The sequence below is a fragment of the Carcharodon carcharias genome, chromosome X (assembly GCF_017639515.1).
Source record: "Carcharodon carcharias isolate sCarCar2 chromosome X, sCarCar2.pri, whole genome shotgun sequence".
Classification (NCBI taxonomy): Eukaryota; Metazoa; Chordata; class Chondrichthyes; order Lamniformes; family Lamnidae; genus Carcharodon; species Carcharodon carcharias.
Genome location: NC_054507.1, coordinates 25,351,384 through 25,376,905, shown reverse-complemented (window position 1 = coordinate 25,376,905; position 25,522 = coordinate 25,351,384). Strand labels below are relative to the sequence as shown.

Below are 25,522 nucleotides of genomic sequence, written 5' to 3'. Positions count from 1 at the left end.
TGGTTGATATCAGTACCAACGACATAGGTAAAAAGAGGGATGAGGTCCTGAAAGCAGGATATAGGGAACAAGGAAATAAATTTAGAAACAGGACCTCAAAAGTAGTGATCTCAGGATTACTCCCAGTGCCATGTGCTACCAAGATCAAGAATATGAAAATACACCAGATGAATGTGTGGCTGGAGAGATGGTGTAGGAGGGAGGGATTTAGATTCCTGAGGCACTGGGACTAATTCTGATGAAGATGGGACCTGCATTAGCTGGATGGGTTGCACCCCAGCAGGACCTGGGACCAATAATCCTCACAGGGGTATTTGCTAGTACTGTGGGGAAGGGTTTAAACTAGATTGGCAAGGGGATGGGAACATGAGTGGGGAGACACAAGAGAGGGAAATAAAGATAGAAATGGAAGACAGAAAAGTGGAAAGCAAAAGTGGAAGGCGGAGGAAACAAGGACTGGCAGCAAATAGGGCCACAGTACAAAAAATATGTGTAACAATGTTAAAAAGACAAGTCTAAAGGCACTGCATCTGATCGCACGGAGCATTCACAATAAGGTAGATGATTTAACAGCACAAATAGATATACACAGGTATGATATGATTGTGATTATGGAGACATGGCTGCAGGGTGACCAGGGCTGAGAACTGAATATCCAAGGGTATTCGATATTTAGGACGGACAGGCAAAAAGGAAAAGGAGGTGGCATGTTGTTGTTGGTTAAGGATGAAATCAATGCGACAGTAAGAGAGGATGTTGGCTCAGAAAATCTAGGTGGAGAATGAGTCTGAGTGGAGCTAAGAAGCAACAAGAGGCAGAAAACATTAGTAGGAGTTGTCTATAGGCCTCCAAACACTAGTGATAAGGTAAGAGAAGGCATTAAACACGAAATTAGAGATGGATGTAATAATAGTGCTACAGTAACCATGGGTGACTTTAATCTACCTATAGACTGGGCAAACCAAATTAGCAATAATACTGTGGTGGATGAATTCCTGGAGTGTGTACGTGATGGTTACTTAGACCAGTATGTTGAGAAACCGACTCGGGAACAGGCTATGCTAGATTTGGTATTGTGCAATGAGGAGGGATTAATTAATAATCTTGTTGTGCGGGGTCCTTTAGGGAACAGTGATCATAACATGATGGAATTCTTTATTAGGATGAAAAGTGAAGCAGTCTGATCTGAAACTAGCTTCCTAAATCTAAACAAAGGAAACTACAAAGGTATGAGGCATGAGTTGGCTAAGATAGGTTGGGGAACTTCATTAAAAGGCATGACAGTGGGTAGACAATGGCTAATATTTAAGGAACTAATGTATGCATTGCAACAGTTATACATTCATTTCTGGTGCAAAAACATAACAGGAAAAGCAGTCAAACCATGGCTAACAAAAGAAATTAATGACAATATTAGATCCAAAGAGGAGTCATATAAAATTGCTAGAAAAAGAAGCAAGCCTGAGGATTGAGAGCAGTTTAGAATTCAGCAAAGGAGGACCAAGAGATTGATTAAGAGAGGAAAAATGGAGTATGAGAGTAAACCTACAAGCAAGATAAAAGTGAACTGTGAAAGCTATAAGTATGTAAAAAGAAAAAGATTAGTGAAGACAAATGTAGGTCCCTTACAACGCAAAACAGGAGAATTTATAATTAAGAACAAGGAAATGGCAAAGCAATTAAACAATTACCTTAGTTCTGTCTTCATGGAAGAAGACACAAATAACTTCCCAGAAATACTAGGGAACCAAGGGTCTGGTGAGAAGGAGGAATTGAAGGAAATTAGTATTACTAAAACAATAGTTTTTTTCTATTCGTTCGTGGAATGAGGATGTTGCTGGCTAGCATTTATTGCCCATCCCTAATTGCCCTTGTTCAGAGGGCATTTTTAAGAGTCAACCACATTGCTGTGGGTCTGGAGCCAACATGTAGGCCAGACCAGGTGAGGGATGGCAGATTTCCTTCCCTAAAAGGCATTAGTGAACCAGATGGGTTTTTTCGACAATGGCTTCATGGTCATCATTAGACTTTTAATTCCAGATATTTATTGAATTCAAATTCCACCATCCGCCATGGTGGGATTCAAACCTTGGTCCCCAGAGCATTAACCTAGATCTCTGGAATACCAATCCAGTGACAATACCACTACGCCACTGCCTACCCTGCTGGAGAAATTAATGGGGCTGAAAGCCAATAACTCCCCAGGGCCTGATAATCTAAATCCCAGGGTACTAAATGGCCATGGAAATAGTGGATGCGTTGGTTGTCATCTTCCAAAATTCTGTAGATTCTTTAACAGTCCCAGCTGATTGGAAGGTGGCAAATTTAACCCCACTATTTAAAAAAGGAGGGAGGGAGAAAACAGCGAATTACAGACTGGTTGGCCAAACATCAGTTTGGGAAAATACTAGTCTATTATAAAGGATGTGATAACAGGACACTTAGAAAATATCAATGTGATTAGAAAAACTCAACATGGATTTATGAAAGGGAAATCATGTTTGAGAAACCTACTAGAGTTTTTTGAGGATGTACCTAGCAGAATAGATAAGGGAGAACCAGTGGATTTGGTGTATTTGGATTTTCAGGAAGCTTTTGATAAAGTCCCACATAAGAAATTAGTGTGTAAAATTAAAACACACGGGATTGGGAATAATATATTGGCATAGATTTAGTATTGGTTAGCAGATAGGAAACAGAGAATAGGAATAAATGGGTTTTTTGAGTGGCAGGCAATGAGGGTACTGCAGGGATAAGTGCTTGGACCCCAACTACAATATATATCAATGATTTGGATGAGGGAACCAAATGTAATATTTCCAAGTTTGGTGACAACATGAAACTTGGTGAGAATGTCAGCAATGAGGAGGGTGTTAATAGGCTTCAAGGTGATTTAGACAGGTTGAATGAGTGGGCAAATACATGGCAGATGCAGTATAATTTGGATAAGTGTGAAGTTATCCACACTTACTATTTAAATGGTGTTAGATTGGGAAATGTTGATTTAGAAAGTGTTCTTGTACACCAGTCACTGAAAGCAAACATGCAGGTGCAGCAAGCAGTTAAGTTGGCAAATGGTATGTTGGCCTTCATTATGAGAGGACTTCACTACAGGAGCAAGGATGTCTTACTGCAGCTGTACAGGGCCTTGGTGAGACCACACCTGGAGTATTATGTGCAGTTTTGGTCTCCTTACCTAAGAAAGGATATACTTGCCATAGAGGGAGTGCAGTGAAGGCACACCAGACTGATTCCTGGAAAGGCAGGAATGTTGTATGAGGAGAGTTTAGGTCGACTAGGCCTGTATTCACTGGAGTTTAGAAGAAAGAGAGGGAATCTCATTGAAACGTATAAAATTCTGACAGGGGTGGATGAACTGGATGCAGAGATGAGGTTTCCTCTGGCTGGGGGATCTAGAAGAAGGGATTGCAGTCTCAGGATACAGGGTAGACCACTTAGGACTGAGATGAGGAGAAACGTCTTCACTCAGAGGGTTGTGAACCAATGGAATTCTCTACTGCCTTCCCTCAGCTGATGAACCAGTACTCCTCCATGTTGAGCACCGCTTGGAGGAAGCATTGAGGGTGACGAGGGTGCAGAATGTACTCTGGCTGGGGGACTTCAATGTCCATCTCCAAGAGTGGCTCAGTAGCACCACTACTGACCGAGCTGGCTGAGTCCTAAAGGACATAGCTGCTAGGCTGGGTCTGTGGCAGGTGGTGAGGGAACCAACAAGAGGGAAAAACAATTGACTTCATCCTCACCAACTGCCTGCTGCATCTGTCCACGACAGTGTCAGTAGGAGTGACCACAGCACTCTCGTTGTGGAGGCGAAGTCCCATCTTCACATTGAGGATACCCTCCATTGTGCTAAATGGAATAGATTTCGAACAGATCTAGCAACTCAAGACTGGGCATCCATGAGATGCTGTGGGCCATCAGCAGCAGCAGTATTGTACTCAAACACAATCTGTAACTTCATGACTCAGCATATCCTCCAGTCTACCATTACCATGAAGCCAGGGGATCAACCCTGGATCAATGAAGAGTGCGGGAGGGCTTGGCAGGAGCAGCACCAGGCATATCTAAAAATGAGGTGTCAACCTGGTGAAGCTATAACACAGAAGCAGCAAGTGATAGGCAAGGCTAAGTGATTCCACAAACAACGGATCAGATCTAAGCTCTGTAGTCCTGCCACATCCAGTCGTAAATGGTGGTGGGCAATTAAGCAACGCACTGGAGGAGGAGGCTCCACAAATATCCCCATCCACACTGATGGGGGAGCCCAGCACATCAGTGCAAAAGATAAGGCTGAAGCATTTGCGACAATCTGCAGCCAGAAGTGCCGTGTGGATGATCTAACTTGGCCCCCTCTGGAGCTCCCCATCACAGATGCCAGTCTTCAGCCAATTCAATTCACTCCACGTGATATCTAGAAACGGCTGAAGGCACTGGATACTGTAAAGGCTCTAGGCCCTGACAATATTCCGGCAATAGTACTGAAGACTTGTGCTCCCCTAGCCAAGCTGTTCCAGTGCAGCTACAACACTGGCATCTACCCAGCTATGTGGAGAATTGCCCAGGTATGTCCTGTACACAAAATGCAGGACAAATCCAACCCAGCCAATTACTGCCCCATCAGTCTACTCTCGATGGTCAGTAAAGTAATGAAGGGGTTGTCAACAGTGCTATAAGCGGCTCTTGCTTAGCAGTAACCTGCTCACTGATGCCCAGTTTGGGTTCCGTCAGGGCCACTCAGCTCCTGACCTCATTACAGCCTTGGCTCAAACATGGACAAAAGAGCTAAACTCCAGAGGTGAAATGAGAGTGATTGCCTTTGACATCAAGGTCGTATTGGACAGAGTGTGGCGTCAAGGAGAACTAGCAAAACTGGAGTCAATGAGAATCGGGGGGAAACTCTCCACTGGTTGGAGTCATACCTAGCACAAAGAAAGGTGGTTGTGGTTGTTGGTGGTCAATCATCTCAGCCCCAGGATATCACTGCAGGAGTTCCTGAGGGTAGTATTCTCTGCCCAACCATCTTCAGCTGCTTCACCAATGATCTTCCTTCCATCATAAGGTCAGAAGTGGGGATGTTTGCTGGTGATTGCACAATGTTCACCATTCGTGACTCCTCAGATGCTGAAGCAGTCCATGCAATATCCAAGCTTGGGCTGACAAGTGGCAAGTAACATTCGCACCACAGAAGTGCCAGGCAATGACCATTTCCAACAAGAGAGAATCTAACCATCACCCCTTGATGTTCAATGGCATTACCATCTCTGAATTCCCTGTTATCAACATCCTGGGGGATACCATTGACCAGAAACTAAACTGGACTAGCCATATAAATTCTGTGGCTACAAGAGTGGTTCAGAGGCTAGGAATCCTGCAATGAGTAACTCACCTCCTGACTCCCCAAAGCCTGTTCACCATCTACAAGGCACAAGTCAGGAGTGTGATGGAATACTCCCCACTTGCCTGGACGAGTGCAGTTCCCACAACACTCAAGAAGCTTGACACCGTCCAGCACAAAGCAGCCCTGCTTGATGGGCACCCCATCCACAAACATTCACTCCCTCCACCACCGATGCACAGTAGCAGCAGTGTGTGTACCATCTACAAGATGCACTGCAGGAATTCACCAGGGCTCCTTGGACAGCACCTTTCAAGCCTACCAACCACTACCATCTAGAAGGACAAGGGCAGCAGATAGATGGGAGCACCACCATCTGGAACTTCCCCTCCAAATCACTCACCATCCTGACTTGGAAATATATCACTGTTCCTTCATTGTCACTGGGTCAAAATCCTGGAACTCCCTTCCTAACAGCACAGTGGACACACATAGACATCACATGGACTTCAGCGGTTCAAGAAGGCAGCTCACCACCACCTTCTCAAGGGCAACTGGGGATGGGCAATAAATGCTGGTCCAGCCAGAGACACCCACATCCCGTGAAAGAATTTTTAAAAAACCACGGAAGGTTGTGGAGGCCAAGTCACTGAATATATTTAAAAAGGAAATAGATTTCTGGACTCGAAAGCCGTCAAAGAGTATGGGGAGAGCATGGGAATGCAGTGTTGAGATAAAGGATCAGCCATGATCATATTGAATGGCGGAGCAGGCTCAAAGGGCCGAATGACCTACTCCTGCTCCTATTTCCTATGTTTCTATGTTTTCCATAGTTGGGCTGAATAGTCTGTTTCTGTGCTGTAGACTTTATGTAACTATGTAAGGGGGAGTGCTACACTGTCAGATTGGATGTGCAACATGAAAGGTGGTGACATAGGAACATTGGAACAGGAGGAGATCATTCAACCCCTCAAGCATATTATATAGGAACAGGAAGAAGCTGTTAAGCATGAACTGCCCATTGGTGTGGTGCTTATCCCCATTCCAATAGAGCAATAGTTGGGTCCCCGCAGTCTCCTGTTTTTACGCATTCTCTGATACTCATTTTATCCACCCCAGAAAGGAGGAAGGCTGAGTGAACACCTTCAGACCCTGACTCCAAATCTCAACCGGTTGAGCAGCCCAAGATACAATAACTGATGAATCTCTGGTTCTTGGCCCTGGGGTGAAAGTTATTCCATTGTGTATTATATGTTTTACAGGTTGAAATGAGTTGGAAGAGTTACAACTTGGGTGACGTATTTCTACTGGATATTGGCAAAGTTATAATTCAGTGGAATGGACCGGACAGCAATAGAATGGAGCGGCTGAAGGTAGTGTTATTTGGCAGTCAGTGCTTTCTCTGCTTTTATGAAGAACTTTTTAAGACATAATATTCTGAGACTTTTTCATGGGGTAAATTCCCTAAATTTCCACTTCAATGCACTATCGAGAGAGTGCTGCATTGTTGGAAGAGCCATTAAATTAAGGCCGTGGCAGCCTATTGGATGTTAAAGATGTCATAACTCTATTTGAAGAAAAGAAGGAAGTTCTCCCAGTGTCCTGGCCAAATTTCATCACTGAACCAATGCCACCATAAAGAAGTAATCTGGTCATTCATCTCATTGCTGTCTGTAGGATGGTAATGGTGCAAAATGTCTGTAGTGTGTAATCAGATGCCATGCTGCTTATTCTGGTAGCATTCTGAATTGTCAGATGTGGCACAGTAGGTAGCACTTTCACCTCTGATTCATGCTCTACTTCAAAGGCTTGAACACAATATCCAGACTGACATTCTCAGTATGGCACTGAGGGAGTGCTGCACTGTCAGAGGGGCAATACTAAGGGAGTGCTGCACTGTCGGAGGGTCAGTACTGAGGGAGGGCTGCACTGTTGGAGGGACAGTACTGAGGGAGTGCTGCACTGCAGGAGATACTGTACTGAGAGTGTGCTGCACTTTTGGAGGTGCAGTACTGAGCACGGCACTATTGGAGGGTCAGTACTGATAGAGAGCTGCACCGTTGGAGGTACAGTACTGAAGGAGTGCTGCACTGTCGGAAGTACAGTATGGAGGGACAGTACTGCAGGAACACTGCAATGTCGAAAGGCCAGTGCTGAGGGAGCGCCGCACTGCTGAAGGGTCAGTGCTGAGGGAGCGCCGCACTGCTGGAGGGTCAGTGCTGAGGGAGTGCCACACTGTCAGAGGTGTTGTCTTTTGGAAGAGACATTAAACCGAGGCCTCGTCTTTCCCTTTTCAGATGGATGTAAAAAAATCCCATGGCACTATTTCGAAGTCTGCCATCACTACCCATAGTTCCAGACTATAACATGCAAGTAAAAGTACATATTGCCACAGAAACTCAGACTCCCTGACCACCAATATTTTGAAGAAGTGCAAGGAAGGTCTTGCTGGTGTCCTGGGTCAATATTTATGCTCGACCAATATCATTTAAAATGATTATCCAGTCATTATCACATTGCTGTTTGGTGGAACTTGCTGTGCGCAAATTGGCAACTGCGTTTCCTGCATTACAACAAGTGACTACACTGCAAAAGGTACTTCATTGACTGTAAAGTGCTTTAGGATATCCAGGATTGTGAAAGGTGCTATAGAAATGCGAGTTAGTTCTTTTTCTTTCTTTATCAGATCCTCCTCACAATGAGTTAATATTTCTTTCAACTCTATTTGTCTTCTCTATAGGGTATGCAGCTCGCCAAGGACATTAGGGATCGGGAGCGAGGTGGGCGTGCAGAGATCGGAGTGATCGAAGGTGACCAGGAACAGAAATCTCCTGAGCTGATGAAGGTTGTAATAAACGTTCTTGGGGAAAGGACCAAGAAAATAAATCCACCAACATCTGATGAAAAAGCAGGTCAACAACAGAGAGCCAACATTAGCCTCTACCAGTAAGAGTATAAGTAAACCCAGCTCCATTTTATATATAGAATAACAGATTGTTGGGATTGGGTTGCATATAAAATAGCTAATGTTTGGGATATTTTAAATATAGAAAATTGCATACATGGAACATGTTGCATATAGAATATCACATGCAGATCATGTTTTATACATTAGTGTATGTGTGGAGCATGTTATATATAGAATAGCACATATGAAGAAGTGTACTACATATAAAAATGCACACATGAAGCATGTTACAAATGGGTTAGCACAGACATGGAACATGTTCCACATAAGAGCACATGTGGAATAAATGATAGCACTCATGCAGATGGTTACATATAGCGTAGCTGATATGGAGTGTGTTAGAAATAGGGGTTCAGAAAATGTCATAACCCATGGACAAATGTTGAGGTGTTTAATCCTCACCATTTAATCCCTGAGACACGTCACAACCCTAAACACGCTGCAGTCTATGTTACTCGTTATGATATGTGGAGTGGAGCTTGTGGTGATATTCCATTCTGGTTCTAAGATTTTGCTGTTTTCTTTATCAGTGAGAGATGTCAGGGCAGGCAATGACAAATAGGAGGTGAATAGGAGATGTTGTAGACATTATACTATGAATAGTGGGCCATGTATATAATTCAATGGCAAAGCGAGTATGTGCAATGCTGCATTATTATTTTGTGACACACCATAAAGCAGTCAAATAAAACAACAGCTACAAACAGATAAAGAGTTAGAAACAAACAAAAACAAGCTGCCTTTATCACTCAGTGTTTCAGATGCTCATGGACATATGGAAGTGACCGAAGTTGCCACACGGCCTCTCATCCAGGACATGCTGAATCACAATGTGAGTACTCAGCACAGCTTTCGTCCTCCCCTAGGCTTTGAGCATTCAAGAACATGGGCCCAACACGTTTTCTCCTCTGCTATTTATTGGTGATACTGACCCATCAAACCCCTTAAATGACCATGTAGGACATTTGCTAAAACAGTACGTGTTTTGTGATGGCCAAGATTTGACACCTCCAATGGTGGAAGTTCTATCACAGCACCACTAGCAGGGATCATATTTAATTGCAAAAACCTTAAGAACCCATTTTCCCATAAAACATGGATTACATGGGAGTTGTCAATGAAACATAGACCCCACATACTGATAAATATATTAGTTGTAAGTGGGTTATTGCATTTAATAATGTGAAATTGTTCAATATCTTTCAGGATTGCTATGTACTAGACCAAGGTGGAACTAAGGTTTATGTCTGGAAGGGAAAACAAGCTACAAAGGCAGAGAAACAAGCTGCTATGTCTAGGGCTCTGGTAAGGACAGTCTAATGACCTGTAATGTCTAGACTGCTGGTTGGTACAGTTTAACGAGCTGCAATGTCTAGACCCCTAGTAAGTTTGTCTAAAAGATGAGTCATCTGTTCAATCTTGGTTAGATCCTCAAGGCATCAAAAGGAAGGGAGGCAAAAAAGGTTTTTCTCCCAATGTTCTTCCCTGACTTCACTGACTCATGCTGAGGTTCAACAGGTTCCAGCTGCCTTCTGATATCTTCCACAAGTGGCTATTTATACAGTGAGTCTAGACAAGTGAGTGCTGGTGGGCTATTTAACCATGGGAACCATCAAAACACCGCCTAATTCTGTCCTTTCCTGCTTAACATGCACACATGCTCATTTTTCAGCACAAGTCTTTGGATAGTGATCTGGAACCACAATCTTAGTCAAGTTTTCTCTAGGCTTAAAAACATGTCTGCAGTTGCCTTGATGTCTAATTGAAACCAGCAAGGTGTCTGTGCTGAGTTAGCATACCTCAACTTGGAGAAAACCTTTGGCCTCAGTACCCGCTGAGCTCGAAAATTGAAGAGTCAGCCTGGTTACAGCTCCTGAGCTGCTTGTACCTTACCTATTGCTGGATTGAATTGATTAACTGAGCCAGATTGACCTGCAGGCAGGTGTTCAGTTGGTTTCTATACACAAATGATTTGTAAATATATATTTTGATGGATTCTTTTATATAATTCAGGATTTTATTAAGATGAAGAGCTACCCAAACACCACTAACATTGAGACGGTGAATGATGGAGCTGAGTCAGCCATGTTCAAGCAGCTTTTCAAAAAGTGGACGGTGAAGGAGCAAACGGTTGGCTTAGGGAAAAGACATACAATTGGTAAAGTTGGTAAGTATGTACAGTAGTAACTTTTCAGAAATATGTGGAGGGAGGAATTAACTTTGACAGTTTTTTCAGATGATAGGGGTTTTCTTTTTAATGCAAGTAGAGGTCCAAAGAAATTTAGGGGATCCATGTACACAGATCACTGAAATGTAATAATCAGATATAAAAAATAATCAAAACGATTAATAGTATATTCACTTTTATACCTAGAGGGCTAGGATATAAAGAGGAGGATTTTTTGTTACAGCTATACCAAGCCCTGGTTAGACCATATCTGGAGTAATGGATACCATACCTTAGAAAGGATATATTGACCTTGAAAAGAGTGCAATGCAGATTAATCAGAATGTTCTCAGGATTGGGTTATGAGGAGAGATTACATAAACTAGTCTTGTATTCCCTGGAATATGGAAGGTTAAGGGGTGATTTGATGGAAATTTTTAAAGATTTTGAAAGGAATTTATAAGGTGCATAGAAACCACTTCCACTAATGCGGGAGTCTAGGACAAAGGCATGTAACTATAAATTCAGAGCCCAGGCAATTAAGAAAGAAGTTGGGTAACATTTCTTCAAGATAGAATTATAGGCGCTCTCACACTATAAGCAAGCTCAATTAATGTTTTAAACCCGAGAGTGATGGACTTGTATGAGACAAGGGTATAAAAGGATATGGAGCCAAGGAGGGTAATTGGAATTAAGATACAGATCAGCCATGATCTCGTTGAATGGTGGTACAGGCTTGAGGGGCTGAATGGTCTTTTGTTCCTATGTTCCTAAGTACACTGTACTCCTTAGGAGTTAACAATTTTGATAATTTTTAACCTTTTATTCCCTTTCCAGCCAAGGTTAGTCAACAGAAGTTTGATGCCACCTTAATGCATGCCATGCCAGAGGTGGCAGCTCAAGAGAGGATGGTTGATGATGGCACAGGAAAAAAAGAGGTATTGAGAGAGATATAAAATAAACAAATGGATGGATTGGGTGTGGGGTGGTCATATCTTTAATCCAGTGCTTTACCGCTACCTTTCTGCATCTGCTTCCAGTGCACTAGACCAGTAGTCAAATACTGTAAAGTGGATTTGTGCTAAAACAAACCATGGAGTGTGTTCAGGAATGAAATCACTTCAGTTGAATTTGCCAAGCATTGTGAGGAAAGGTAGTCGGACACTATTTTGATTTTTCACCAACTGCACTGTAACTGTTTGAACTTTGTTTTGGACATTTTTGATACCCCAGGGACCCCATTTGAATGCCCTCTATTTTCTCTGGTCCTGAAGCTGGTATTGAACTCCACCCTGCTCTTCATACGATTGTTGATCCATATTATCTTTGCAGGTTTGGAGAATAGAAAACCTTGAACTGGCTCCAGTGGACCCCGAAAGGCATGGCTTCTTCTATGGTGGCGACTGCTACCTGATTCTGTACACATACAAAGTGAACAGGAAGCAGCATTTTATCCTGTATATTTGGCAGGTGAGGCTATCTGAAGAGGACACAACCAAATACACCATAATCTATGCTGTGGCAGCCTTCCAATTCAGACTTTACATTGCAGATGGTCAAGTAGGCAGTTTGGCTACACCTTTGATTTCTGATTTACAAGCCATAAATTGTCAAGACACTAGGCTTTTGTGTTCTATCTGAGGTGTTGAAGATCATCTGAAGATTGAGGAAATTGAATAGAAGTGTTAAGAGATGTATATGTCAATCACAATAGTGATTTGAACCAAAGGAATATTACGCATCTGAGGAAATACCCAAATGTGAAATGTCATCATTTGAACTAATAATACTTAGAAGGAATGTTCAAGGTGTTACCTGTGACACCGTTGGTAGCACTGAGTCATAAGGTTGAGAGTTCAGGTCCCACTCCAGAGACTTTAGCACAAAATTTAGGTTGACACTCCCACAGTGTAGTACTGAGGGAGTGCTGTACTGTTGGAGGTGCTGTCTTTTGAATAAGATGTTAAACTGAGGCTCTGTCTGCCTTCTCGGGTGGATGAAAATAAAATCCCACAGTACTATTTTGAAGAAGAGTAGGGAGTGTTCTCTCCAGCCTCTTGGCCAATATTTACCCTCCCACCAACGTCACTAAAAAGACAGATTATCTGTATTATCATTTCTGTTTGTGGAAGCTTGTTGTGATTAAATTAGCTTCTGCATTTCTTACATTACAACAGTGACTACACCTTAAAATTACCCCGTGTTTGATAATCCTGAGGCACTTGCTTTCTGGATCTGCACATGAAGAACTGCCACTTGGGTGAGGTACCAGAAGTCTGAGGGCACCTGTGGAACCACCACCTCATGGGAAGAGGTGCCTAATAGCCTGGTATCTGTTGAAGAATATTGCGAGACATCAGCTATTTGTTATTGAAAATTAAGTGTTTTTTTAACTGAGGTCTTAGACACATAGTGAGGAATGACTTGGGTTAATCAAAGGATTGGACAGATTTTAAGAACCAGCAAAGAATGACTAAAAAGATAATAAAGATGCAGAAAGTAGAGTATGAGAGAAAGTTCTGATGAAGAGTCATATGGACTCGAGATGTTAACTGTATTCCTTTCTGCAGGTGCTGTCAGACCTGCGAAGTTTTTCCAGCTATATTTGTGTTTTTGTATGAGAGAAAGCTAGCTAGTAATATAAAAACAGATAGTAAAAGCTTCTACAAGTTTTTGAATAGGAAAAGAGTAACTAAAGCTAGTGTTGGTCCTCTAGAGAGTGAGTCTGGGCAATTGATGGAAAACAAAAAGGTGTTGAACAGGTATTTTGTGTCTGTCTTCACTGTAGAAGACTTAGAAAACCTCCAAAGATTCTTGAAAATCAAGAGGCGATAGGGAGGGCTGAAGTTAATACAATCACCATCACCAGGGAAAGGGTGCTAGGAAAACTATTAGACGAAAGACCAGGACCAGATGGCCTGCATCCTAGGGTCTTAAAAGAAGTGGCAGCAGAGATAGTGGATGCATTGGTTATTACCTTCTAAAATTCCTTAGATTGCAGGTTTCAGCAGATTAGAAAATAACTAATGTAACACCTTTATTCAAGAAAGGAGGGAGGCAGAATGCAGGAAACTATAGGCCAGTTAACCAAACACCTGTCATAGGGAAGGTGCTAGAATCCATTATTAAGGAGGTTATAGCAGGATATTTGGATAATCACGATTTGATCGGGCATTGCCAACATGGTTTTGTGAAAGAGAAATTGTGTTTAACTGTAGAGGATGCGGTGGTGTAGTGGTATTGTCACTGGACTAGTAATTCAGAGACCCAGGATAAAGCTCTGGGAAGCATGCTCTGGGAATCCTGCCACTGCAGATGGTGAATCCAATGAAAATCTGGAATTAAACCACTGTTGATTGTTGTTTAAAAAACCCATCTGGTTCACTTATGTCCTTCAGGGAAGGAAATCTGTCATCTGGGGCCTACATGTGACTCCAGATCCACAGCAATGTTGCTGACTCTTAAATGCCCTCTGAAATGCCCTAGCAAGCCACTCAGTTCTATCAAACCACTAGAAAGCCAAAAAGGAATGAAACCACACAGACCACCTGGCATCGACCTCGGCTCCGGAAACAACAATTGCAACCCAGCTCTATCGACCCTGCGATGTCCTCCTTACTAAATCTGAGGGCTTGTGCCAACATTGGAGAGCTGTCTCACAGACCAGTCAAACAACAGCTGACAAAGTCATACTCACGGAACCATACCTTTCAGACAATGTCCCAAAGCTGGCAGCACAATGGTACACAGTCAGGAGGGAGTTGCCATGGGAGTCCTCAACATCGGCTCTGGATCCCATGAAGTCTCATGGCATCAGACCAAACATGGGCAAGGAAACTTTCTGCTGATTACCATGTACCACCCTCCCTCAGCTGATGAATCAGTGCTCCTCCATGTTGAGCACCACTTGGAGGAAGCACTGAGGGTGGCAAGGGTGCAGAATGTACTCTGGGTGGGAGACTTCAATGTCCATCAGCAAGAGTGGCTCGGTAGCACCACTACTGACCGAGCTGGCCGAGTCTTAAAGGACACAGCTGCAAAACTGGGTCTGCAGCAGGTAGTGAGGGAACCAACAAGAAGGAAAAACATACTTGACCTCATCCTCACCAACCTGCCTGCCGCAGATGCATCTGTCCATGCTAGTATCAGTAGGAGTGACCACCGCACTGTAGTTATCGAGATGACGTCCCATCTTCAACATTGAGGATACCCTCCACCGTGCTGTGTGGCACTACCACCGTGCTAAATGAGATAAATTTTGAACAGATCTCGTATCCATGAGATGCTGTGGGCCATCAGCAGCAGCAGGATTGTGCTGAACCACAATCTGTAACCTCATGGCCACCCACTCTACCATTACCGCCAAGCCAGGGGATGAATGGTGGTGGACGATGAAACAATTCACTGGAGGAAGAGGCTCCACAAATATCCTCATCCTTAATGATGGGGGAGCCCAGAACCTCAGTGTAAAAGTTAAGGCTGAAGCATTCGCAAGAATCTTCAGCCAGAAGTGCCGAGTGGATGATCCATCTCGGTCTACTCCGGAGGTTCCCAGCATCACAGATGCTAGTCTTTAGCTAATTCGACTCACTCCATGTGATATCAAGAAATGGCTGAAGGCACTGGATACTGCAAAGGCTATGGGCCCTGACAATATTCTGGCAGTAGTACTGAAGATGTGCTCTGGAACTTGCCGCACCCCTAGCCAAGCCGTTCCAGTACAGCTACAACACTGGCATCAACCCGGCAATGTGGAAAATTGCCCAGGTATGTCCTGTACACAAAAAGCAGGACAAATCCAACCCAGCCAATCACAGGCCCATCAGTCTACTCTCAATCATTAGTAAAGTAATGGAAGAGATCATCAACAGTGCTATCAAGCAGCACTTGTTTAGCAATAACCTGCTCACTGATGCCCATTTTGGGTTCCACCAGGGCCACTCAGCTCCTGACCTCATTACAGCCTTGGTTCAAACATGGACAAAAGAGCTGAACTCCTGAGGTGAGGTGAGAGTGATTGCCCTTGATATCAAGGCAGCACTTGACCGAGTGTGGCATCAAGGAGCCCCAGCAAAACTGGAGTCAATGGGAATCAGAGGAAAAATCTCTGCTGGTTGGAGTCATTCCTAGCACAAAGGAAGATGGTTGTGGTTGCTGGAGGGCAATCATCTCAGTTCCAGGACATCACTGCAGGAGTTCCTCAGGGTAGTGTCCAAGGCCCAACCATCTTCAGCTGCTTCATCAATGACCTTCCTTCCATCATAAGGTCAGAAGCGGGGAATGTTTGCTGATGGTTGCACAGTGTTCAGCACTATTCGCAACTACTCAGATATCAAAGTAGTCTGTGTACAAATGCAGCTGGACCTGGACAATCTCCAGGCTTGGGCTGACAAGTGGTAAGTAACATTCGTACCACACAAGTGCCAGACAATGACCATTTCCAACAAGACAGAATCTAACCATCGGCCCACGTCATTCCATGGCATTATCATCGCTGAATTTCCCACTATCAACATCCTGGGGGTTACCATTGACCAGAAACTGAACTGGACTAGCCATATAAATACTGTGGCTACAAGAGCAGGTCAGAGGCTAGGAATCCTGTGGCAAGTAACTCACCTTCCGACTCCCCAAAGCCTGTCCGCCATCTACAAGGCACACGTCAGGAGTGTGATGGAATACTCCCCACTTGCCTGGATGAGTGCAGCTCCAACAACACTCAAGAAGCTTGACACCATCCAGGACAAAGCAGCCCACTTGATTGGCACCCCATCCACAAACATTCACCCCTTCCACCTCCAGCACACAGTGGCAGCAGTGTGTACCATCTACAAGATGCACTGCAGGAACTCACCAAGTCTCCTTAGACAGCACCTTCCAAACTCACGACTGCTTCCATCTATAAAGACAAGGGCAGCAGACAGATGGGAACACCACCACCTGGAATTTCCCTTCTAAGTCACTCACAATCCTGACTTAGAAATATATCGCCGTTTCTTCACCGTTGCTGGGTCAAAATCCTGGAATTCCCTCCCCAATAGCACTGTAGTGTACCTACACCACATGGACTGCAGTGGTTCAAGAAGGCAGCTCACCACCACCTTCTCAAGAGCAAGTAGGGATGGGCAATAAATGCTGGCCCAGCCAGTGAAGCTCACATCCCATGAATGAATAAAAAAAAATCTGTTTGAGTTTTTTTGATGATACAGGGGAACCAGTAGATATGGTGTACTTGGATTTCCAAAAGTAACTTGATAAGGTACCACATCAAAGGTTACTACACAAGATAAGAGCTCATGGTGTAGGGAGTAACATATTAGCATTGATAAAGGATTGGTTAGCTAACAGGAAGCAGAAAGTAGGGATAAATGGGTCTTTTTCGCATTGGCAAGCTGTAACCAGTGGAGTGCCACAGGGGTCAGTGCTGGGTTCTCAACTATGGACTCATACCTGGGATGAAGGGGTTGCTTTATAAAGATAGGTTAAACAGGTTAGGCTTATACCCATTGGAGTTTAGAAGAATGAGAGGAGATCTTGTTGAAATATATAGGATCCTGAGGGGACTCGATACAGTGGATGCCCAGAGGATGTTTCCTTTTGTGGGGGAGACTAAAACTCAGGGACATAGTTTAAAAATAAGGGGACTCCCTTTTAATACAGAGATTAGGAGAAAGGGGAGGTTGGGCCTTGTTAGGCAAGAGAGTACAGGGTTATGGGGGCAGACAGAAAAGTGGAGCTGAGACCACAACCAGATCAGTCATGATTTCATTGAATTGTGGAGCAGACTCAAAGGGCCAACTCCTGCTCCTATGTTCCTGTTATGGGTAGCTTAACCAGATTAGTGCCTCTATTCCTAGGGTCGTCATGCCACTCAAGATGAATTGGCTGCCTCAGCCTATCAAGCAGTCCAGCTGGACCAGAAGTTTGGTGATGAACCAGTGCAGATTCGGGTCACCATGGGCAAGGAGCCACGACACTTCATAACCATCTTCAATGGCAAAATGATCATCTTTGAAGTAAGTCTTTGGTATAATGTGGCTAGAATAGAATTAAAACTTAGATTACTAGTGGCTGTATGTGTAAATAGACTAGCTGGCATGGCAATGAGGACTGGGCAGGAAGGTGTCCGTGGTTTGCAAGGGGATTTGATAGGGATCTACAAGATTATGACAGGTTTGGATAAGGTAGACAAGGAAAAACTGTTCCCATTAACTGATGGCACAAGGACTAGGGGGACACAGAGTTAAGGTTTTGGGCAAGAGATGCAGGGGGAATGTGAGGAAGAACTTCTTTTACACAGCAAGTGGTAATGACTTAGAACTTGCTGGTGGTGGAAGCAGAGATGACCAACAATTTCAAAAGGAATTTAAATGGGCACTTGAAGGAAATAAACTTGCAGGGCTACTGGGTTAGAATTGGGGGATGGGACTGACTAGATTGCTCCATGGAGAGCCAGCATAGACTCGATGGGCTGAAAGGTCTCCTTCAGTGCCATAAATTACTCTATGTCTCTAAGAATGCTGAGATGGGCAAAACAGCAAAGAACCTGCTGGGCCCTTACCCTGGCAGGTGCCAGAACTTTCAAATGAGGCAAGAAAAAGGGAACAAAATTGAAAGAGGAAAGACACAAAAAAGATTTCCAAATGCCACTATTACCCTCTCCTACCATTGCCTGGATTATATATTTCCATCCTTCTGGACTGATTTGTATCATTATATCCACCTTAGTTGGTTGACTACCAGTAACTATTGATATGTACATAAAGTTCGATATAAGGAATTGATTTAAATTTTTCACCTTAAACTACAATCCAACGTGATATTTCGATAGAATATTGTTTGCAGTAAATGGGAGGAAAGAAGGTTCATTTTGTGAACCTTAGAATGTCCATTAATTCTAACACATTCAGAGCTACAGGAAGACTGTAGGGCAGGGGGGTTTATTTTGCATTGCCCTAGCAATGAGCTGACACAGGCACAATAGGCCAAATGACCTCAATCTGTGTTATGTGATTCTATTTTCTGAGTTGAATTCTCACTGTGTAATATTATCGTATACATGGTGTGATTTCACCTCATTGCTTTTTAAAGGAACAAGGTTTAACAAATGACAAGGGGAAAAAAAATGGCCAAATTATCTGATTTTGGGGTGTTAGTTAAGAGAAGAAACAAACACTTAACAAATCTTTTCTTCAAGCCTGTGATACCTTAACGAAAACAGTGTTGAACTGTGCCATTGTGTCACTAAACTTTTGTCAACCACTTTTTACTTTTTGCATGGAGGGCTTGGCCCTTTAAATAAGATAGTTACCCAGTGTATTTATGAAGTGCATCTTTTGTTTGTTTGTTAGGGTGGCACTTCAAGGAAGAGCAGCAACAATCCAGAACCGCCTGTCAGACTCTTTCAGGTTCATGGCACTGATAAGTCTAACACCAAGGCAATTGAGGTCCCAGCCTATGCTTCATCTTTCAACTCAAATGATGTCTTTCTTCTAAAGACAGAAACAAATTGCTACCTGTGGTGTGGGAAGGTAAAATAGTGTGTCACTTGTGGTTTAAAGTGTCAGGTAGCTATGGATAACATTCAGAGCTCCTCATGTTGGCTCAGTTGGTAATTGCAGGGCCTCGTTTGGAAGTTCAATCCCTGCTCTGTCCTGTTGGCTGTTCCCAGCAGAAGTATTTGGCTATGGCATCCCTGGGCTATCGCCAACCAGTGAATCCTGCTGGAGATGTCAGGTCTTAAGAGGGCAGGATCAGGCTCTTCCGAAATGCCTCTCACAAAAGTATTATTCTGATGACACTCACTCATACACACACAGGGTGGGTGTAGGGTTGCCAACTCTGACTAGATATTTTCTGGATGTTTCATTACATGACCGCCTACCTCCAACTGCCCCACCCTCACACTCCAACCATTGGTTGCCCAACATGTCCATCCTCAGGGCATATTCCCTCCCATAACAATTGGACAGTAAAAATACTCTGTTACCTGGTTGGATGTTTTTTGTCTGTCCATCAAATAACTTTTTCCCTCCCCCATCTCCAACATTCTTATTACCATTAGTTGAAAGTGTTCAACAAAACTGAAGCAATGTCCTGGAAATTAATCTTCAATTTATGGAGACTCTAGAATATTCCTGGAGCATTGATAACCCTATAAAAGTGATGTGATGGAAGGTGACTATACTCCAAAAAGAGCTAGCTCCTTGAAGAGAGGAGAGGATTGGAGAGTAGGTGGGGGGTGGAGGTGGGTGGAATAGAATATATTCCCGAACTACCTGAAGGGAGAGCAGGTCAGAGAACCATTGATACTGTGATGTAGCTGTGTCTCCAACCTAGACTCCTTTTGAGCATGGATCTCCATAGGGAGCACAAGAGAATGGAATTTACTGTAGAGCAACTTTTTTCAAAGCCTGCCAGCTTATGAACAACCAAATCGTCCCTCTCTCCTACCCACTCCCAAGTAGAACATTTCTATATCCTGTATTTTCTATCCTCGTGAGCTATCCGAATAAGATTTGTTGAATTACTATTAATTTATGCTCAGTGTTAGGGCTATTTTTGTGCTGGGAGGATGGGCGGAGGTCACTTAAATCTTCCTTGTACAGTGTCAGCCATGGGAGGAGAAAAGGCCTTTGTTTTTTATTTTAGACCAGATTCAAACACAGCTGTCAGAGGTAAACAGACATTATAATGTGAGACAGTAAAGAGGTGGAATGTTATCACTGGAAGCTGTTTAAGGGACATAGGGCTGATATTCCTCTTTCTTCCTGTATTTAGGGTTCCAGTGGGGATGAACGTGCAATGGCAAAAGAATTGTCTGCCATTGTTACTAATGGAAATGAGACTGTCATTGCTGAGGGCCAAGAACCACTGGTATTCTGGGAAGCACTTGGTGGAAAGATGCCATATGCAAATGACAAAAGGTAATGGCCATTTTCTCTTACACCCCTTCTTAAAAGCTGAGCTAAAGTTCCTCAGGTCGGGGGTGTCCTTGCTGCCTTCTCCAAATGTCCATTCTCCACCTAGACAGTGAGTGTCGATGGGCTGTTCAGTCATGGGATGGGCATCATTGTCCTTTCCTGACCCCATCTGCTGTCCAGTCATGACCCCTTGCAGAAGGGGTCATCACACGTGACCCCTTGCAGAAGGAGTCACGCCATAGTGGTAAGGAATGGGCGTCTTGGCTAACAGGAGTGAAGCCATTACTTAGGAGACCAAGGAGTCAGGGCTTCAGACAAGAGACCAGCGGGGGTATAGGCTGTGGGTTAGGAGAATAGTAGGAGACAGGGCTTTGGATCAGGAGACCAGCAGGAGTCAGCACTGCTAACACATTTTCCAAGATTTGGCCACTCATGATGTCAGTGAAGGGAGCTCTTGTATTTTATTGGATGTCATTTTAGAATGGCTGGACAATGAGACCCTAGGAGTACACACTGAACTGACGGTTTTAGAAGCACCCCCAGGTAGTGGAGGATTTTCTGGGCCTTGATGAAGGGAAGGTGAGGAAAATGGGGTTCTTGCTCTACAGATTGTTTCTGTCCCTGATGAAGAGTTCTTCCATTCCCATGCAGACTCCAAGATGAAAATATGGATTTTCAACCTCGTCTGTTCGAGTGCTCCAACAAAACAGGGCGTTTCATTGTTAATGAGGTCACAAACTTCACCCAGGATGACCTCAGTGAAGATGATGTCATGCTCCTGGATACTTGGGATCAGGTAGAAAAAAATCAGCCAATGGAAACGTGATTGTCAGGTTATGGCCTGAAGATTAGTTTGCTGGATTCATGTTTCCTCTCTCTGCTCAACCAATCATGGATTGCAGGATGAGAGGGATGGAGGGCCAGTTTTTCCCACTCGGGCAAGAGTCTTCTTCCTGTGCTTGTCTTATTTGGAGGCTCAGGACATAGCTGTTAAAGTTGCCAGTCTCAGTATGTGGGCAATTAATTCAAATGTCCCCACGGGCACTGAATCTGCAGCCATACTGTACGAATTAAGCATCCAAAGCATTCATACTCACTGGCTGTACTAAATGGCTCCCTCCTTTTTAAATACTTTTGCTGATCCAGATGAAGAATGGAAAACATCCAGTATCTGGATCCAGTGCTCCCAGATTAGAGTAGAGCTCCCTCTATTTGCATAATGCACCCTAACACAAGGGCACTCATCACTGAGTGGGCTGTGCTCAATGCTTACACTGTGGACACTTTGGGCACTTAAATCATTATTTTTGAAAATAATATACTCATGGAAACCATCAATGATTGTGCTGTAAGCTGGGATGCAACAAGCTGGTTTGGTGCCATTCCAATATTATTTCATTTAGGATCTGTTAGTGACTGTCAAAAAAAAGCCTTCTACTCCAGGGTTGAATTATAGACCAGTTCCAGATGATGATCAAATTACCCTCCCTTAGCATAACAGTTAGATTTCCCTCTCTTGTTTTTTTTTTCTTCAAATTTTTCTCTTTTTACCCTCTCCTCCTGCTACAGAATCAATTCCTGGGATTACAGACCCACGCACAGTGATGGGCCTCCACTTCTTCACCTCAAGTGACCAAAGTGATCAACGTGACAAACCATGAGCACCTGTAGCTATTTAACTATGTGAGCTGTCACAGTCAAACCCCATTCTACCGCCTCCAGCATCCATAGATTCGCACTTCTTGAGGGGAGAGGGTCACTGGATAAGCAGGAAGCCTGGTTAATTTAGTTATTATCCCACCATCCCTGAGAGTAACTTTAACTCTAATGAACACACTGACTGAGTTCAACTGCATAAACAGGGACCTTCCTGGTCCACATCTTTCACCAGACTGTCCATGTATCAACTGAGAAAAAAATATTTAGAATGGCAACCAAATGAGTTAACAGAAAAAAAACTGCACTTTTACGATTTATGAAGTGCTTTAACTATTTTTATACAGAGAAGTTACAACATGGAAACTGGCCATTCAGCCCTACCAGTCCAAGCCAGTGTTTCCCTCCACATGAGCAAATGATTCTAATCACATTAACCCACCCTATTCTAGTATCCTTTTGTCCTCTTTTCTTTCATCCACTTCCCACTCCTCCGGCTTCCTTGTGCTCTGCATCACGAAGTGTCATAAAGTACCTGAGCTGGTGCATGAGAATGAAAGAGCAAGTGATGCACTGAGTGAGTGAGAGGACAGAGGAGCATGGAACTGGAGGTCCTGCAGGAACTCGTGTGGGTTTGAGTCTGACTTCATCTCTTCCAACATCATCCTCCTTATTTTCCTCCTCATCATTGTTCCTTGTGTTTCAGATTTTTCTTTGGATTGGCAAAGAGGCTAATGAGGTAGAAAGGAAGGAAACCCTGATCACAGCACAGGACTATCTGATGACACACCCCAGCAGCCGGGACCTTGACACATCCATAATCATCATCAAACAGGGCTTCGAGCCACCAACTTTCACTGGCTGGTTTGTGGCATGGGACATAAGCAAATGGAGTGTAAGGAGCCTCTAAACTTTGACCTCTGTATAGTAGCCTTTCAGCAGTACAGGGAAAACAACAATCTATGTAAAGCTTTCTGTGGTTAGGAAGGAGAGAACTCTGAAAAAATGTGTAGGGATGCACTTAAAAAATTAAAATTTTGAGTATTGCTGAAAAAAAGAGACAAGCTGTCAGAACTTTTCATCTTGCTCTCATCAGTTCACAAGAATACCATTGTAAAGGGAAGAATAATTTATACTGCATGAGAAGAAAGTGCTGATTGGTTGGCAAGTGGACTCTGATACTTGCCAACTAATCAGCACTCTCTTCTCATGCAGTATAAATTGTTCTTCCCTTTACAATTGGTATTTTAGCAAACTGCCCTGATGAGTGCAAGACAAAAAGCTTCAACAGTATGTCTCTTTTTTCAGCAAGACTTGAGTTCCCTACTACCAAACAACCATATATTAAAATGATTGGAGGTACACACAATCCCAGAGACATTAAGCAGAATACTATGGAATCCTTTCAGTATTCGAACAGAGAAAGTACAGTTCAAGAGCAAGCTGGAGGAATAAAACTGATGGTGGTTGAAGATTAAATGGTAGAAATATTAAATGGATATTTTCTAGGCGTGTTCACTGCAGATGATAATACTAGGTCAAAGGGAAAGCATTAGAGACAGGGGAGGCAGTAAAAGGTTTCCAAGAAGATTTGGATCAGTTTTTTCATTGAGCAGATAAATGGCACCAATATAAAGTGTTGTACATTTATCCAAATAAACCGAAGTGTAACTATACAATAGATGGAATTGCATTAGCAGAGAGGATCTTGGGAAGGGACTTGGGAGTAATAGTGGACCCATCAAGTCCAGTGTTTAGACAATGTTATGGAGCAGTTACAAAGCCACAGAATAATAAACCGGAAGCTTACAGAAGTGATACTAAGCTTTTATAATGTAATGCTGAAAAAAGAGACATATCTAAGCTTTTCATCTTGCACTCATCAGGACACTCGCAAGGATACCAATATAAGGGAAAAAAAAACAATTTATACTGTATGTGAAGAGAGTGCTGATTGGTTGGCAAGTGGCGTTGCCATGGAGAATGCACCACTGATGGTGACTGACAGTTAACTGCCAAGCATTGTTTGAAATTTAAACCAGGCAGTTTGAACCTGATTGGTCAATGCATTGCCCTAAGGAATGAGTCAGCAAATGTCTGTCACTTATTTTGTTTAGCTGAAACAGGTGCAATGTGTGTGCATAAGATAAAAGCAAAATGTTGCGGATGCTGGAAATCTGAAACAAAAACAAAAATTGCTGGAAAAACTCAGCAGGTCTGACAGCATCTGTGGAGAGAAAGACAGAGTTAACGTTTCGAGTCTGTATGACTCTTCAGAAATGCGTGTACATGTTCTTTCTGTCTGCAAAGAACAGGGCCCTGTGTATTAATATATGTAGCTCCCAGCACATGCAAATGTGCCACACTGCAAGTCTGACTGACAATCTTAAATTGGTTATCAGCGTAATTCTCTTCACATGAATTGTTGTTTTCCCCTTATATTGGTATTCTTGCGAGTGTCCTGATGAGTCCAAGACGAAAAGCTTAGACGTGTCTCATTTTTCATCAATACTCAAGTTCTGTACTACCAAACGACTACTTTTATAATGTACTGACCAGATCTTATTATATTGTGTTCATTATATTTTATTATGTTAAAGATATTATATAAACGTCTGGTTGTTCAATTTCAAAAGTATGAGAATCAAAGACAGGCAAAGGAAATTTCAGTTCATTAAGCTTATCCCTCAGAACTCTTAACTTACCTAGCCCAAAATCAAGCACACCCAGCCCATAATACAACTCACTTTTTTGTCTTACAGGCAGGCAAAACTTACGAACAGTTGAAAAAAGAGCTTGGTGACACTGCGACAATTATCCAGATCACAACTGTAAGCATCATCTCATATAGCTCCTCCAGTCTCCAGATACTCCATCTTCTCCTTCCCTGCACTCTCTTACTGTCATTTATTCTAAATCATTCTTTCCCAAAGTCTCAACACTGGTCTCAGTTTTGCTTCCTGTTATGGTCTCCTGGCTTTTAGAACTCATGTTCCTCTTCATCTGCTCATTAATTCACTTTTTGTCTTTTGTACTCGCTTTGCCCTCAGTGATGTCCTCCCCTCTAGGCTTGGGTCAGATGGGGAATATCTAAGTTGCCTGGTTATTTGCAAAACACAAACCATATTAAGAGAGAATGAGCTATGTTTTCATTCCTCTGCCTGTGACTTGTTTTCTATCATGACTTATATTACCAAAAATGCCCCAAGCTGCTGCTGAGTTGTGGATAATTACATTGATGAACTCCGTTTCCTGCCTTCTCATCACATCTCTCAGTTCCTTCTCGCTCCAACCATTTTCCTCTTGAACCCATTTATACTTCAATGTCCTTTCCTAGTCATTTATTCCACATCTTGATTACCCTTAGTGTGAGAAAGTTCACCCTTTCTTGCTTCCTCTGTCCCCTGCTAATTGAACCCTTTATCACAGGGAACAATTTTCCTGGATCAACT

At 43.2% G+C, this 25,522-nt stretch overlaps 1 protein-coding gene across 1 annotated transcript in view; it reads left to right on the top strand.

The window, feature by feature from the left end:
• Nucleotides 1-25,522, top strand: part of avil (advillin) — a 44,146-nt gene that overhangs the window by 13,982 nt on the left and 4,642 nt on the right. Inside the window, exons 6-18 of the mRNA XM_041180297.1 lie at nucleotides 6,619-6,729; nucleotides 8,097-8,302; nucleotides 9,078-9,156; nucleotides 9,531-9,629; nucleotides 10,338-10,491; nucleotides 11,329-11,429; nucleotides 11,824-11,961; nucleotides 17,349-17,507; nucleotides 18,843-19,022; nucleotides 20,272-20,417; nucleotides 21,066-21,210; nucleotides 22,777-22,965; nucleotides 24,833-24,901. Coding sequence (XP_041036231.1) covers nucleotides 6,619-6,729; nucleotides 8,097-8,302; nucleotides 9,078-9,156; nucleotides 9,531-9,629; nucleotides 10,338-10,491; nucleotides 11,329-11,429; nucleotides 11,824-11,961; nucleotides 17,349-17,507; nucleotides 18,843-19,022; nucleotides 20,272-20,417; nucleotides 21,066-21,210; nucleotides 22,777-22,965; nucleotides 24,833-24,901 — 1,776 coding nt within the window. The remainder of the gene's footprint in view (nucleotides 1-6,618; nucleotides 6,730-8,096; nucleotides 8,303-9,077; nucleotides 9,157-9,530; nucleotides 9,630-10,337; nucleotides 10,492-11,328; nucleotides 11,430-11,823; nucleotides 11,962-17,348; nucleotides 17,508-18,842; nucleotides 19,023-20,271; nucleotides 20,418-21,065; nucleotides 21,211-22,776; nucleotides 22,966-24,832; nucleotides 24,902-25,522) is intronic.